The sequence below is a fragment of the Trichogramma pretiosum genome, unplaced genomic scaffold (assembly GCF_000599845.2).
Source record: "Trichogramma pretiosum strain Unisexual culture from Peru unplaced genomic scaffold, Tpre_2.0 scaffold169, whole genome shotgun sequence".
Classification (NCBI taxonomy): domain Eukaryota; kingdom Metazoa; phylum Arthropoda; class Insecta; order Hymenoptera; family Trichogrammatidae; genus Trichogramma; species Trichogramma pretiosum.
Window position 1 is genome coordinate 60,685 of NW_019640839.1, and position 16,968 is coordinate 77,652.

Here is a 16,968-nt window from a genome sequence, read left to right on the forward strand (position 1 = left end):
AAATAGTTACATTAAAGTACGTACAAAAGTAATATATTTTAGACATTATTGGTTTCTCATAAATCAAACTTTATTCAGCATTATTTTAATAAGTAAAAACAATACTTGTTTTTGTTTGAAAGGGCGTTAACAATGCTGTATATAATTTTTACAAGCTCTCACATATCCCTGTAATGGAACAATAATCCAATAATCAGATAATGTAATCGAGCAAAAAAAAAAAGAATCAATACTCCAGCGCAGTTTTTCTGACCTGAAAGAAAAAAAATTGTCTACCTCGCTCGAGTGAAGCATCGGACGAGCGTGATTCCATTTAAAATTATAACCATTCATTCTTCCCATCAACATTTTTCTTTCTCCGTACCTTTATATCTCTCGTGTCTCTTCTCGAATGCAATAGCCATCCCCCCAAAAACAGAGCGCACGAAGTTACATGAGCGAAAATAAAACATATTTTTCCTCATAATTAAATCATTCGCGTTACTTTGTTAACGCGCGCGAATTACAAACGTATTTAATTATAAATGCGCATTTTTTTCTCTCCCTTCATTTCAGAAGCAGAATGCCGCTCGCGCGCGTTTATATGCAAAAAATATTTCTTTCCAAAGATTCGAGTCACATTATTATTATTATTGCTATTATTATTATCATCACCGAGCGTGCCAGGCGCGAATTCAACGTGTATACGTAAACGCTCTCGCGTGCACTGGATACGCGCGTAATACGCACAAAGAGCGAAGGGAGAGATAGAGAGAGAGAGACGACAGAAAAAAAAAGAAAATTATACATCAGAGATGTACAGCGAGAGAAGCTGCAACGTCGAGCCCAAGAACTGAAAGAAATATCCCGCGCGCAATCATGAAAAGGCCTGCGCGCCGCGCGCGATGTTTATACTGCTGCACACCGTTGTCGTATTAATACAGACTCGCGCGCGTAGGAACAATATATTTTAATATTTTTTTGTCCTTTGCGCCTTTTTCATCATACATAATCTAGCGACGTCTCGCTTGCAGACGTGTGAAAACGAAACGCGACGCAAAACAACGACAAAAAATCAACCGTATTTATAAATGTGTATACCTCGGCGATCTTTCCTGCTGTTGTTGCTGCTTTTCGCGCGGTACACACACACACGCACACCCTCGTATAATTTCGTTCGAAAACTTGATTCTTGCGTACTAATACCGCTACACCTATATAACATAAGCGACGCTGCATCGCGAACGGAAAATGTCTGATGACAGAGTAATTTGCGAGTGCAGGCGCGCGCGCGAAACTTGGCGCGAGCTTTTCGCGGGTCATTACTATTAAGCTCGAAATTCTAATAATTTTGTTTCGCTTTCGCGACGCCGTCTTCGTCGAGTGCGATGACGCTAAATGACTATTAAATTATATCCCACTCGAAGAGTACCCGCTGCGACAAATATATATACGGATTGTGTCGCCTAGAGTCGGATAGAGCAAAATTAAAATTATCCATGTAATTAAGTGCGCACACTTGACGCACTGAGAATATTGAAAAATGAAAATCTTGAAAATTTAATAACCAAAGATGATAAATTTATGGATTTAAGTCAGATTATCAATCCGGATTATAAGATGATAGAGACTTGAGTACATAATATATATAATTATTTTGACTAGACCACTTGCAGATTTGTAGATAAAGAAACTCGCCATCTATTGGTTAAGGTTAAAAATGTTTGAAAACTGGTCGATTCTTTTGAAACGGTTCTCATTTTTAGGTCATTGATAAGCATGCTACATTTGTAATATAATTATAGAATAATAATTACCAAAAAACAGCAGTCGACGCTTAGTTTGACATATGACTAGGATAATGATGAAATAATTTTTATGCAACAAAATAGTTAGAATGAGTTTTATTTAAATAACAATGAACGCAAAGTTAAAAATTACATATATGAATGTAAGTGCATACTTGAAATAAAGTGATATATCTAAAAACAGTGATATAACCTTACAAATATAAGTTGTATGCAATAAAAATAATTTATTGTAGAATGTTGCATTTTTGCAAAATTAAAGTTTTTTCATAAGGTCCCTTCAATCTTAACATTACAATTTTTCAACGTTAATGAAGAATCTCTTTTTGAAACATAAGTAAATAATCCTAAATCTGGATCATAAAATACACCTTTGTTTTCTGATAATTCATTCAAATTTGATAAATTTGCAGTGCATGATGCTTGTGTGTGATGAATAATGGTGTCATTTTTTAGGGTTACATCTGGGTTAATAATATTATCTTTGACATTGTCAATTGACAATTTTTCCATTTTTGATGTAACACTCCTGGAGTACATTCAAAAATGATAGCAGAATTTGACATTTCTTTTTGAGGATTGCTTGTAGCTGGCTGATGGATTTGATCCGAATAGAGTGTTTTATTGTAATTATGCTTAAAATTGAAATCTTAACAAATTGACTACTAGATGCTGTCTCATTTAAACGTTTAGATGATGTTGCTGTTGTTGACGTTGCTACTGATGCTGTTGAATTGTTTATTTTACATGTTGTTCCTGTAAATGTTATTGTTGTTTGAGATGTAACTTCTATGGTTGTTGTTGGTACTTGTACAGGTGAAGCCAAAAGAAAGCGTTAGCTAAACCTAAGAACAGAGCAATTTCTTTAGGCATAATTGATCCAAATTTGTTCACCCCTATACACTGGTTGATCATTTTACCCAATGAACGAGTATAAGAGGCGGTACCAAGATCATTGTAATAATATTAAGTAAAGTGATAGTCAAAATATTCATTTTATCAGTTGAACATTGTTTTATTTCATAATAACTTCACGCATTATGTACATGTTTTGTTTTTTTTTTCGTTTTTTTCTTTTTTTCTACATACATTGTACTCAAATTGGTATTTTACACAGTACTTATGAGAAGTCAAAATTTAAAAACATGAACATATAAAATTATCGAATATTTAAATACAAAAATTTTCCGTTAAACTCTGATTGCATTACATTAAAAAAGTTACAAATATAATTATAGTCCGCGGTTTTTCCCTCCACACCTTGTCCCCTCTACAGTGCCTTTCTTACTACTTTCACCTCTCACTAAAAAGAGAAACAGCTGACTACGCCGGCATTCGAACGTAAGCAGCGAAGCGTCACGGATGTAGCAGAACTCATTTTTAACAGAACGTTTAAGTGTTATTAGCCTGTAAGTACCTATTTTTTAAAAAATTTTTAAATTAAGAATATTTGTAAGAGATTATGCAATTATTTCAAAGAAATTTACAGTGACCTACGTGGAACCAATACAGTGACACACACGGATACTCCGGATGCAGAACATTTACAGATGTGAAATCACGTGGCGGTTAAACAGTAACACTCACCCACACATAGACACGGAACTTTTATTCATAGCAGATAACACCGATACCGACAAGAAATTTACAGTGATACGTGTAAAAACTGAATAGTACTTATTTGTAATAATTATTTACTATACAGCAGAACCAGATTTGCAGCTTGGAAACAGATATACAGTGATACATGTGGTGACATAACCTTAAAGATCAACTTTTCTGCCAAACTGTAAAAATGCTTCCGATATGCAATCAAAACATCACGGAAGTATGGAGCTACAATCTGATCCAGGCTTTTAAGGATATCAGAGATCAAATTAAAAATACATCATTCGTGGCGTTTGATAGCGAATTTCCAGGTACATTACTACCCAGAACAAGAGAAATTGATGAATGGACCTATATTAACGGTACCGTTCCATACACAAATCCGATTCAGTTCGGATTATCATTTTACGCAGAGTTTGAAAACAAAATTATACCCATTAACACGTGGCAAATAAACTTTCAATTCGACGAAGATGCGGACGAGTCGAATCCAGAAAGTATAGAATTTCTAAAGAAGCACGGATTTGATTTCAATCGGCACAAAAATGAAGGAGTGAGTCACGAGGAATTCAGAAAACTTTTCGTCGATACTGGAATCTTTGGACCAAATAATATTACATGGGTAACATTCTACGGCAATTTCGACATTGCCTATCTGCTCAAATTGTGCGCGAATCGATGGTTTCATGATGCCCAGAGTTTTTTAGCAACGGTGTCAGAGTACTTTCCATCGACAATTGATGTTAAAGTACTGATCGAAAAAAATTATATTAGAGTTCGATCGAAAGGGCTTTTAAAACTAGCCAGTGAACTGAGGATTGAAGTAAACAATGTTAAACAGGCGCACCACGCAGGCTTTGACGCCCAGGTCACTTTTGCGTGCTTTAATTATATTTGTAACTTTTACAATACAATGCCATCAGAGTTTAACGGAAAATTTTTGTATTTAAATATTCGATAATTTTATATGTTTATGTTTTTAAATTTTGACTTATCATAAATACTGTGTAAAATAGCAATTTGAGTAAAATGTATGTAGAAAAAAAGAAAAAAACGAAAAAAAAAACAAAACATGTACATAATGCGTGAAGTTATTATAAAATAAAACAATGTTTAACTGATAAAATGAATATTTTGACTATCACTTTACTTAATATTATCAAAGAATATAGATACTTACAAATAGAAGTCCAAAGCAGCAAAAAGAAACTTTTCGTTTAAAATGTGTCGAAGATGCTGATGATAACGACTACTTCTGTCCAGGACTGGCAAAACACCTGACCACATTACTATGTGAGTATCCAGCATGGACTAATGTCATGATGCAAACTTTCAATACGAAAATCTGCGTGGCAACTTCTGGTCGATCAGAAGCTTTATTTGCTGATTTGAGGAATGTAACGGAGATGACACGACCCGTATCAATGCACTTATTCATAGCTAAATATTATAATAAATTTTTAAACGGACAAGTAATATTGGCTATGGCATCAATAGTAGATGAAAAAATTTCTTCAGCAACAAAAATGTTGACTACTGAAAATAATTCTGCTATTAAGTCTACAGTTAAAAAAAGAGGAAAATATTTAGAATCATGCTTGGATATAGAAAATATTCATCAGAGACCAAAAATCAAATCTCTTACCAGGATGTTGAAAAATGCCAATTTAGAACCTCCAATCCTGCATGAAAAAAAAGTAATATACTTGAAAAGTAATATACTGAATGTATATATTCAAGACTTCATGCATGTTTGATACTGTCTTTGAATTATGCCTATCAGCATTTTCAAATTTTATAAACTTTCACAATGATGTTATAAATGAATGCTCGGAGAAAGACTGTTTGTTAGGAGAAATGATGAAATATTTTTTTTTTTTTTTTTTTTTTTTTTTTCTCTCCTTACACCTTCTTAGAAGGGCCTGCAGGGGGCTAGGAGCCCGTGCGCAGGGAGATTTAACTACCCCCCTCCCTACTGTCCCGCATTCGCCCAGACCCGAAGACCTGTGGGGCAGGGGAAACCTGGGGGTATACGTAGTGCATATGCACTACACCCTCCTCCTCCTCCTCCAGGGAAAAACCCGCCCCGGGACAGGCGGAGCACACGGGTTCTCAACCCGCCGAATGGCAATCGGAAAAATCCGATTGCCCTCGCCAGGATTTGAACCCATGGCTCCTCGAGCGATCTATTGTCTCCGAGGCTAGCATGCTAACGACTGAGCCAACGACCGCTCTCAAAGCTCTCAAATATGCCAAAACACTCGATTATAGAACTTTAAAAATGAAAAGACTCCTATTATATGTTTGACAAAATTCAAAAATATTCAAGGTGAATTATTCTGTGATTTTTCCCTGGGAGACTTGATTTTAAAGTTCTTCTCCGAATGTAATTACGGTTTGTTTTATATAATCATAAACCCAGAAGAAGAAAACGAAATATTAAATATTAGAACTATTGAAAATCATATAAACAAAAACTTGAAGAATGAAGTAATAAAAACGTTTGTGTTCGTTGACATTGAAAGTTATGTTAAAACTACTTCTATTGTCATGGAAGAAATTCCAACGAAAATAAGTTTACAAAATTATGATTTTCTGTTAGCTGGATTCATTGATTATACTGAAAGTAATTACAATGACAATTTATATCACTTTACAAATTATTCAAGATCTGTAAAAAATTTTTGGGTTCGAAAAGACAATTTATCAAAGCAGCCCCATTATATTACATTGAAAAATTGTTTTACAGTTAAAATATCTCAATTATTGTACGTAAAATCATTTTAATAAAGAAACATTCTATTACTATCACTACCATACCACAATTTCAAAGATGAAAATTGATAACTATAGAGAAATGTATTAGGTGCAGGATTTAAAACAATACAAAGTGTTAAATTTTTATAAATAATTTTATTCCATTTGGATTCTTCAAAACATTTTTAACATTGTAATGATCTTTTTATGTTCTTCTTATATGTTAATAATAACACAAGTGTTAACTATTCGTACATGTTTTTTTTACAATTGGATCTTATAAAAATTTTTAATGTTGTATTGACCTTTTTATGCTTGTAAAACATTATATAAACAAAGAAAATAGTAATAAAGTTAATTTTCTGAAAAATGTTAATATTTATGTAGTTTATGAACAGAATTAATTAATGTATCCAAGAATTTATATAAGTTATGATTTTCATTGTTTAGAAATTTGAAATAGTGCGCAATAATGTTTTACAGTACAATAAAATATAAGTAAAGAGTTCCAATGATTATGTACTATTGAATAAAAAACATTACGCAGATACAATATTTTAATTTGTCAATAACATATTAGGGTAACTCCAATTCACCCTAGAGATTTACTATAATGACTTGGATCAAGGACATGAGCATGATGACAGGAGCAAATATCATACCATTAAAAAGGCTTATTAAAAAGGTTGTAATATTTTACCCTCATGCTGAAGATAAAAAGGAGGCTTAGAATCTTCTTCTGTTGGGAAATAATTTAAAAGCCATTTAAACATTTCTGGATGGCTTCAATTGAGACTAATTGATCGAAGAAAGTCCATAAGCTGGCACCTACATTTTCAATTGTTAACATTTCTGTAAATCCTGTTTATTTTTCATAAAATTACTTACTTAAATCTTAAACTTGATAATAGGGTTGCAACTTCAGTAGCACCAATCCATTTTCTAGTATTAACTAATTTGCCTCTTAACTGTTCAGCACCTTGTATTATATCAAATCCTTGAGCCCAAGCCCACTTAATCATCTTCTGAATTTTAGAGATGGATGAAATACAACTTCTTGTTGAATTTTCGGAGGAACTACTACAGTCAGTTTGAGAACTCGATGTTCTATATAATAATTCCTTATATCCTGTGTGTTGCAATAGTGATGAAAACATCATTTGCAAGATTTCTATAATGGCAACCCTTATCGCCATAAGATACTGCATACTGATCTACTGCTGTACATATATAGGTATTTATACCATTGCTGCACGAATGACCTAGCAATTTGATTCTAGGAACTAGCCCTGAAAAATTATATGTTCAATGTTATTATAGAATCAACAATAACTACTATTACTAAAATTATATTTATATTCGGTTCTTAAGTAATTAAATTAATTTTTTAAAACGAACAACTTATTTACTACAAAAATTTAGCTAAAAGCTAAAAAAAATTATATCATGAAGTTAAACTCTAACTGAAACCAGAGGCATTAGGTTGAATCATATACCTTGTGTGTAAGAGCTTCCATCGTCAATTCCACAAGTTTCAACTCTTCCGCAACTTCCACAACTCTTAATTCTATCTGTTTTTCATAATAGTTGGCCACACTCATTTCACTGGCATATAGTATACGGCTCCTTGCGTGTAAGTGACACTTTGTTTTTATTTCTATTTAATTAAACTGAATTTGTTAGCAATAATAAGGCACAGAACCAAGAGCTAGCAATCACTATTTTCAATTCATAAATGCTGGTCTGTTGGTATTATCAATATTGAAAAAATCTAAGTGAAATTCACATATTTTTATTACATGGCATCTTTTTCATGTAATATTAAATGATTGAGTATTTAATCAAAAACTTACCATCCTTAAGATTCTGATGTAGAACAAGTAAAAATCCAATCTTGGGATCTCAAATTAATTGCATTTACAGATAGAATATCAACAGGTGTATCTAGTCTCATCATTCAATAAATTACTGCTGATTTTTATAAACTTTTCAAATAATCTTTACTGCTCCAAACATATTGCCTTTCAAGTTTTTCAATTCACTCACCATTTTCATTTGATAATTCAACTTTTTCTGCATAACTTGTTCTGGGCCAATGTTATTCTTTAGTTCCTCGCTGTAAAAGGTAAAATTATTTTAAAATATGGATAAAAGTTAGATTATTTTATGAATTATCAAAATGATATTTGTACCTGTACCAAGTGCCACTTGAATGCTTTTAATCTAGTCTCAATATTGTCAGTCATGGCTGGAGGTTTCTGTGATGTATCAACACAATCAAAAAGAGATCTTACAATATTAAGTATTAATTGTTTACACCATAAAATACATAAATGATCAGTAGATCTCCAAACACCAGGGAATACTTGTGGTAAGAGTATTTATATCTGCATGTTCATCAATTGTTTGAAAAGATGGTACAAGTATGTCTCTTGGTCCGCCTCCAATAGAAATAACTGTTGTTCCATTTTTTTTCAAATCTTTTATGTTACTTATTATGGATTGGTAATAGTTGAGAAAAGTTAAATCTGGATGTAAAGAGGGTTTATTTGGCATTGCAAGCATTATCAAAATACTCGCTGCATTGCTAATTAATTCAGGCACTGTCAACAAAGCTCCTTTGGCTATGACTCTTCCTAAAAAAATAAGACTCAAAAAGAAATAAGACTTGCATAAAACTTTACCACTAAATTAGTCAATAATAGTTAAAATTTTAAAAATTATATGGCATTTTAACATATTACATGGCATCTATTTCATGTAATATTAAATGATTAAATATTTATGACTTAAGTAAGAGCTTCTTGTCACTTTCCACAGTCTTTTCATTGCTAGAAAAGTATATCTGGGCAACTTTATAGATAGCCAAAAAAGCACATACCCTCTTGATTAAAAATAATTGCAAATGCACCACCTTTGCACCACCAACCACACTCACAGCTTCCATAAATTCATTTGATTTCAATGCAAAATTGTAGATTTGATACTATTTTTCTTGGGTTAGTACTCTGAGTAATATTCAATTGATTAAGAAATTGATTTGCAGTTATTGTAATGTATTTGTTACAATGATTCGCATTCAAATTTTGTTCTATAGTCCAACTCAAGGTACGCTTTCCTGCCTCTGTAATTGTAAATAATTAAACCCATGAGTACAATAGAATTATCTATTAAAAATAATAGTAATCAATAATTTATCATTACCTATAAAAATAATAGTTTGTCTGACACCTGATTAATGTAAACAACAACAGATTCCCGCCAGGCGTGAGGCGTCGACTGCTGTAGCACATGCGCGGTGCGCACTGCAGGCCAATTTTTTTAATTAATTGTTTAATAATCTTTGCCCTTATATTTTGCGTCTTTTTCAACTTTCGCAATATTCCGCAACTTTGGAGAAATTAATTGCCGTTGACTAGAAGGTCGTAGCATCATTGTAAGCGAAGTAAATTAAAAAACAAATTATGGCATAGCTGGAAAATTAAGACTTTTCATAATAGATTATTTAATTAACGCAAATGACGCAAACGAAAATAAGGGTGGAGACATTTTCCGCAAGCATGGAGAAATTGCCTGGCATAAAAAAAAATTCAAAAATATCAATTTTATAAATTGATTCTGTCAACTTCACAATGCTTCAGCATAGGGCTTTGGACTTCTATTTGTAAGTATCTATATTCTTTGATAATATTAAGTAAAGTGATAGTCAAAATATTCATTTTATCAGTTAAACATTGTTTTATTTTATAATAACTTCACGCATTATGTACATGTTTTGTTTTTTTTTTCGTTTTTTTCTTTTTTTCTACATACATTTTACTCAAATTGCTATTTTACACAGTATTTATGATAAGTCAAAATTTAAAAACATAAACATATAAAATTATCGAATATTTAAATACAAAAATTTTCCGTTAAACTCTGATGGCATTGTATTGTAAAAGTTACAAATATAATTAAAGCACGCAAAAGTGACCTGGGCGTCAAAGCCTGCGTGGTGCGCCTGTTTAACATTGTTTACTTCAATCCTCAGTTCACTGGCTAGTTTTAAAAGCCCTTTCGATCGAACTCTAATATAATTTTTTTCGATCAGTACTTTAACATCAATTGTCGATGGAAAGTACTCTGACACCGTTGCTAAAAAACTCTGGGCATCATGAAACCATCGATTCGCGCACAATTTGAGCAGATAGGCAATGTCGAAATTGCCGTAGAATGTTACCCATGTAATATTATTTGGTCCAAAGATTCCAGTATCGACGAAAAGTTTTCTGAATTCCTCGTGACTCACTCCTTCATTTTTGTGCCGATTGAAATCAAATCCGTGCTTCTTTAGAAATTCTATACTTTCTGGATTCGACTCGTCCGCATCTTCGTCGAATTGAAAGTTTATTTGCCACGTGTTAATGGGTATAATTTTGTTTTCAAACTCTGCGTAAAATGATAATCCGAACTGAATCGGATTTGTGTATGGAACGGTACCGTTAATATAGGTCCATTCATCAATTTCTCTTGTTCTGGGTAGTAATGTACCTGGAAATTCGCTATCAAACGCCACGAATGATGTATTTTTAATTTGATCTCTGATATCCTTAAAAGCCTGGATCAGATTGTAGCTCCATACTTCCGTGATGTTTTGATTGCATATCGGAAGCATTTTTACAGTTTGGCAGAAAAGTTGATCTTTAAGGTTATGTCACCACATGTATCACTGTATATCTGTTTCCAAGCTGCAAATCTGGTTCTGCTGTATAGTAAATAATTATTACAAATAAGTACTATTCAGTTTTTACACGTATCACTGTAAATTTCTTGTCGGTATCGGTGTTATCTGCTATGAATAAAAGTTCCGTGTCTATGTGTGGGTGAGTGTTACTGTTTAACCGCCACGTGATTTCACATCTGTAAATGTTCTGCATCCGGAGTATCCGTGTGTGTCACTGTATTGGTTCCACGTAGGTCACTGTAAATTTCTTTGAAATAATTGCATAATCTCTTACAAATATTCTTAATTTAAAAATTTTTTAAAAAATAGGTACTTACAGGCTAATAACACTTAAACGTTCTGTTAAAAATGAGTTCTGCTACATCCGTGACGCTTCGCTGCTTACGTTCGAATGCCGGCGTAGTCAGCTGTTTCTCTTTTTAGTGAGAGGTGAAAGTAGTAAGAAAGGCACTGTAGAGGGGACAAGGTGTGGAGGGAAAAACCGCGGACTATAATTATATTTGTAACTTTTTTAATGTAATGCAATCAGAGTTTAACGGAAAATTTTTGTATTTAAATATTCGATAATTTTATATGTTCATGTTTTTAAATTTTGACTTCTCATAAGTACTGTGTAAAATACCAATTTGAGTACAATGTATGTAGAAAAAAAGAAAAAAACGAAAAAAAAAACAAAACATGTACATAATGCGTGAAGTTATTATGAAATAAAACAATGTTCAACTGATAAAATGAATATTTTGACTATCACTTTACTTAATATTATTACAATGATCTTGGTACCGCCTCTTATACTCGTTCATTGGGTAAAATGATCAACCAGTGTATAGGGGTGAACAAATTTGGATCAATTATGCCTAAAGAAATTGCTCTGTTCTTAGGTTTAGCTAACGCTTTCTTTTGGCTTCACCTGTACAAGTACCAACAACAACCATAGAAGTTACATCTCAAACAACAATAACATTTACAGGAACAACATGTAAAATAAACAATTCAACAGCATCAGTAGCAACGTCAACAACAGCAACATCATCTAAACGTTTAAATGAGACAGCATCTAGTAGTCAATTTGTTAAGATTTCAATTTTAAGCATAATTACAATAAAACACTCTATTCGGATCAAATCCATCAGCCAGCTACAAGCAATCCTCAAAAAGAAATGTCAAATTCTGCTATCATTTTTGAATGTACTCCAGGAGTGTTACATCAAAAATGGAAAAATTGTCAATTGACAATGTCAAAGATAATATTATTAACCCAGATGTAACCCTAAAAAATGACACCATTATTCATCACACACAAGCATCATGCACTGCAAATTTATCAAATTTGAATGAATTATCAGAAAACAAAGGTGTATTTTATGATCCAGATTTAGGATTATTTACTTATGTTTCAAAAAGAGATTCTTCATTAACGTTGAAAAATTGTAATGTTAAGATTGAAGGGACCTTATGAAAAAACTTTAATTTTGCAAAAATGCAACATTCTACAATAAATTATTTTTATTGCATACAACTTATATTTGTAAGGTTATATCACTGTTTTTAGATATATCACTTTATTTCAAGTATGTACTCACATTCATATATGTAATTTTTAACTTTGCGTTCATTGTTATTTAAATAAAACTCATGTTCTAACTATTTTGTTGCATAAAAATTATTCCATCATTATCCTAGTCATATGTCAAACTAAGCGTCAACTGCTGTGAATCACTTATGCACATGTCTAAATCTCTAGACTCGTGCAGAAAAGCGACACCTATGCCACAGAAAACCGTGGCATATAGGTGCGGATTTATGGCACGCAGAGCTATAATAGTAGTTTTATAGTACTGTGCAAAGTTCACATTTATGCCCCCTTTTTCGAGACATGAGTCGCACTTCATGTAGCGCGAAGTGAGGTTAGCGCACGAGCGTACGCGAGTGTGATGCGAAAATTTTGAAATTGACGCTAATGCATTTATTGGTTTTATTCACAAGTTTTATTCACAGTTTTATTAACAAAAAATATTTTGAGATATTGTATAAAATTAAGGAAAATATAGTATCAACACTACTGTTGTGGTGCAGAGTTTATGGGAATTAATATTTTCTAATAGTAATTCTAATTGCTTATGTATCATTGATTATAAAAAAAAAGATAATAGGTAAATTGATATTTCAATAATTAAAATTGTTCAAAAAGCTGTTCATCATTGAAAATTGTTTAATGAAAATTAAAACGCCTTTGAATTTTCGGGAGAAAAAAGAATTTGTGTATTTTGTAAATAATTATATCCTTGTTTATCGATAGCATACATTTTTGAAAATATTATATTATTGCCGAGTTATTCTGAGTTGTTCGAGCTTTTCGGTAATCTTTGTTTGAAAATTAAAAATTTTTTAAATTTTTACTCCTGCGGGGCTAAAAAATTATTATCATTCTCTCGATGCTCATTGTTAATTAATTCTCAAACATCAGCAAACGATTTTTAATTAAAAAAACGTTGCATATCATTCGTAACGACATTCACATCTATTCACGATTAAAATTAATTCTTCGAACTTTTTCATCGACATTCGTACATCAACAATACACTTTAAAAAATACTTTGTCTATATTTCTTGTTCTTCAAAACCTAATCCGTGTCACCTACACACACCTATACACACGCAACCCGATCACTCGAATCATATATTCATTATTTCGCGAACAAAAAAAAATCGCTGCAAAGCAGTCGACGCTCGCTTAATAATGTTCTACGCGATCTTTGTACAATTTCAGAGCGCGCGCATACATCCGACACCGCGCGAATGGAATACAATAACGTGTTTGTGAGCGCGCGTGTATATGTGTGTCGCGCGCATCGCGTCTACGTGTGTGTGTGTGTAAGCGAGCTATACACAGTATTATACGTACACTCGCATCGGAAACAATGGCATTATGCTCGACGTCGTTCGCCGAGGCACATTGCATTATGGACTAAAACGAGTTTGTCCTTAGGTTTCAGAGAGAGAGAGAGAGAGAGATGCCAACGACCCAGCTCAGAGAGCTAAGAGCGAGAGAGAGAGAGAAAAGCCAAATGCCACACCATCTCCTGTGGGTGGAAAGGTTGGATAATAGTCGAGAGTGACGTTACACGCAATTAAATTTATGAAAGCTCTTCGTAGGAAGTCCCCCCCGCCTCCGCTCGTCGCCTCTTCACCCTCCCCATTCCAGAGAGAGCAGCTTGCAAGCTCGCACATACACACACACGGGGGCACGCAGCGAGGAGCGCTCGTGCATGCCCGCGTTCTCTCTCTCTCTCTCTCTCTCTCTCTCTCTCTCTCTCGTTGCAGTCACGCCTACTTCCCCTTGCTGCAATTCACCGCGCGTTTATATATGTATACATACGTGTATGCGCATACGTGCTTGTGTGTGCGTGTAGCCACAGACGTGTGCGTACACGATAGCTTAGAAAACATTTATTTTGCGCGCGATCGCGTATAAAATCGCGCAAATTTGATCAAACGGCCTCCAAATCCCTCTACTCGCACGCACATTTCAATTCGACCCCCTGCGCATAATATAATACTTTGCGCGCGCGGGTGATATAATCCTTTTGCGGTTGCGAGCCACCACCGCCATGGCCACCACCGCTGCCGCTGTATATTTATTCATCGGCGCTCGGTGGCAATTAGTCTCTATCGCTCCTCTCCTATATACATAAACTCCGGTCGTTTATGCATGCGCGAAACAGCACCATCCACCACCAAGAGTTTAAACTGTCCTTTATATCGGAGAGGACGCGGGGCGTCGATCAATTTCGACGTGTACATACTCGATTCTGGCACAGTGAGAGAGAGAGACGATGATCGCTCGCCCGGAGTGCCGGGCCTACTCGTTGTTACTTGCAAATACGGTCTTCGTGTGCGAGTGTTTATCCCCGTGGTAGAAATGTTCGTTCGACATTAATGATGTGTCGATGATCAAAAAATGATCGTTTAAAATTTTGTAAGGTGTACTAGGTGTACAACTCCGACACAAACACACGTATATATATAGAATATTAGATCGTTCGTGTGTACACAAACGAGCGTTGATATTATTAAAAAAGAAAAAAAAAAGAAAAGACGGGGGAGAAGAAAATATTATCAATTGCGAGATTAAGCCGTGGTACATAATGGAAATTCGCGAATTCTCATGGGTCGCGTTCGCGTGTGTATATCCCTTTCTCTCGTTCGTATATATGTGTGCGTGTACGCGCAGCACGCCTCGGCGGCTGCTACTAGCTAGTAGCTAGCAGTACATAGCCCATGGTGTACATAATTTAATAGAAAGTTCCGCTTAAGTTTCGGGTAGGGGGGTTGGCTAGGCTCTGCTGCGCGCAAAGCCTCTGTCATAACCGATACCCTCTTGAGTGCACTTTAAGTTTGTCAAACACTCCTCCTCCCTCTCCGTACTATTACTCCGCACGCCCAGTTTGATTTATATCTCGCGAGCCGGAACATCGCGACACGTAACGATTCAATTTTTTGCCGTTGTCGAAATGAGACGGTGAAAGAGATTCGAAATTTTACCCTCCGAATAATGTAGCCTGACCTAAATATACTACGGTGCAGTCGTATATACGGCAAAAGCAGCAGCAGCAGCTTTGAAAGCTCACGGAAGGCAATCAAATTCCGGTTAATATTTAACTTTTCAATTAAAGCGTCGTGTCGGGTGCGTAACATCTATGTATACCAACGCACAAATATCGCGTGTTTCGTATACACACAACGAGCTCTGCTTGGTGATTGCGCGTGTGTATAGCAGCATGTTTTCGTGTACATACATACGTACGTACAAACATCTACGCGACATCGCGAGAGCTAGCAGCAGCAGCAGCAGCAGCAGCTCGACGCATAGTACGAGAGAGAGAGACTTGATAAATAATTTTCCGAGCGACTCAATTAAACGAGTCCCCCGCGTATACGCGAACGCGTGTATTATGTATCGTGTAATACTCGTGCGCGAGCTTTTCGCGAGCAAGCTTACAAATTATAATAATAGCCGGGGACGTAATGTCAAATTCATGCGCGCGAAATTTCTTGTAAACGCGACGCGAGAGTTTTTGCGACTGCGGATGAATTTTCGGGAACGATGGCTGTCGACGACGCGTCGCGAACTCCGGTGAACGGTATTGTCGTTATTCGAGTCACTCACAGTTCGGCTTCATTAAAATATGTTTCATACATTTGAAGGCAGATACTTCGTTACGATGAAAAATAACGTTTATCAAGATTGAAACTGACGTTTCGATCGAGTTTTTACACGAAGAGAAATCCTTATCGCGTTCGCTTACAAAAATTGGGGATTACGGAGTCGAATTAAAAGGGTTTCTTTAAATTGCTATAACTGAACTAAAACTGCTATATTACGTATAGTAGACATTTAAGAATTACCATATCGAAATTCGTTCAGAATTGTAACAGGATTTATCACGAACAAAGCTTTTCGATTCTATCAACAGATGGAGCATTGTAAATCCGCAAGTGGTAAAACAAACTCCTGTAGATAAAAAGAATAAAGAAATTTTGGAAGTTTGATCTTTAATTGCACTTCTAGTGTGACAAAAGAAACTTCGAAATTTCAAAAATACATGGTTTGAGGACTTAGTTAACGACATGTATTTAACTTCGAAAATTGCTATAATTATATCAAAGCAATTTTTAGCGATAATAATAAATAAAGTATTTCTCTTCGTTCAGGGAAAATTTCATTCCCTCAAAATTTCCTTCGCCTTCCCTCGACACATTCAAAAGACTCTATAACCATCGAAATTGATTACCAAGTCGGATTTTCGACCCTCAATGTGTATAACATCGCGCCAGGCACGATGCGTACATTCGTAAAATCGATAACGAGGCATTATACACGCGTTATGTACATCTATATTATTTTCTCCGCGCTTTCGAAAACGCGTTTATAATATTCGCATTCACGCGCGCGCGCGCGACCTGCTATTGCGCACTCACGGCACTTAAAACGCGTAAAGTTGCAACTGCACGTTTTAACTGCAGCATGCAGACACACATGCACTCACACACGGGCCGAACGACGACGCACAACGACGCAGAAAAGGA

General features: G+C 34.8%; 1 protein-coding gene and 1 long non-coding RNA gene across 3 annotated transcripts; both read right to left on the reverse strand.

Annotated features, from left to right (window-relative positions):
• Positions 1-6,439: 6,439 nt before the first annotated feature.
• LOC106653485 lies at positions 6,440-9,436 on the reverse strand. Of its 2 annotated transcripts, XR_001339410.2 has the most exons (7): positions 9,357-9,436; positions 9,034-9,276; positions 8,345-8,788; positions 8,006-8,268; positions 7,649-7,923; positions 7,041-7,441; positions 6,440-6,980 (listed from the first exon to the last, which is right to left on the reverse strand). It is a non-coding gene; the product is annotated as an uncharacterized LOC106653485 (long non-coding RNA). The 2 variants fall into 2 exon arrangements; XR_002763679.1 differs by having other exon boundaries at positions 6,440-7,441.
• Positions 9,437-9,779: 343 nt separating this feature from the next.
• LOC106653382 (poly(A) ribonuclease pop2-like) lies at positions 9,780-10,809 on the reverse strand. Its single transcript, XM_023463541.1, has 2 exons — positions 10,129-10,809; positions 9,780-9,824 (listed from the first exon to the last, which is right to left on the reverse strand). The coding sequence occupies exons 1-2, from the start codon at positions 10,807-10,809 to the stop codon at positions 9,780-9,782; spliced, it is 726 nt and encodes a 241-aa protein (XP_023319309.1).
• Positions 10,810-16,968: the final 6,159 nt, after the last annotated feature.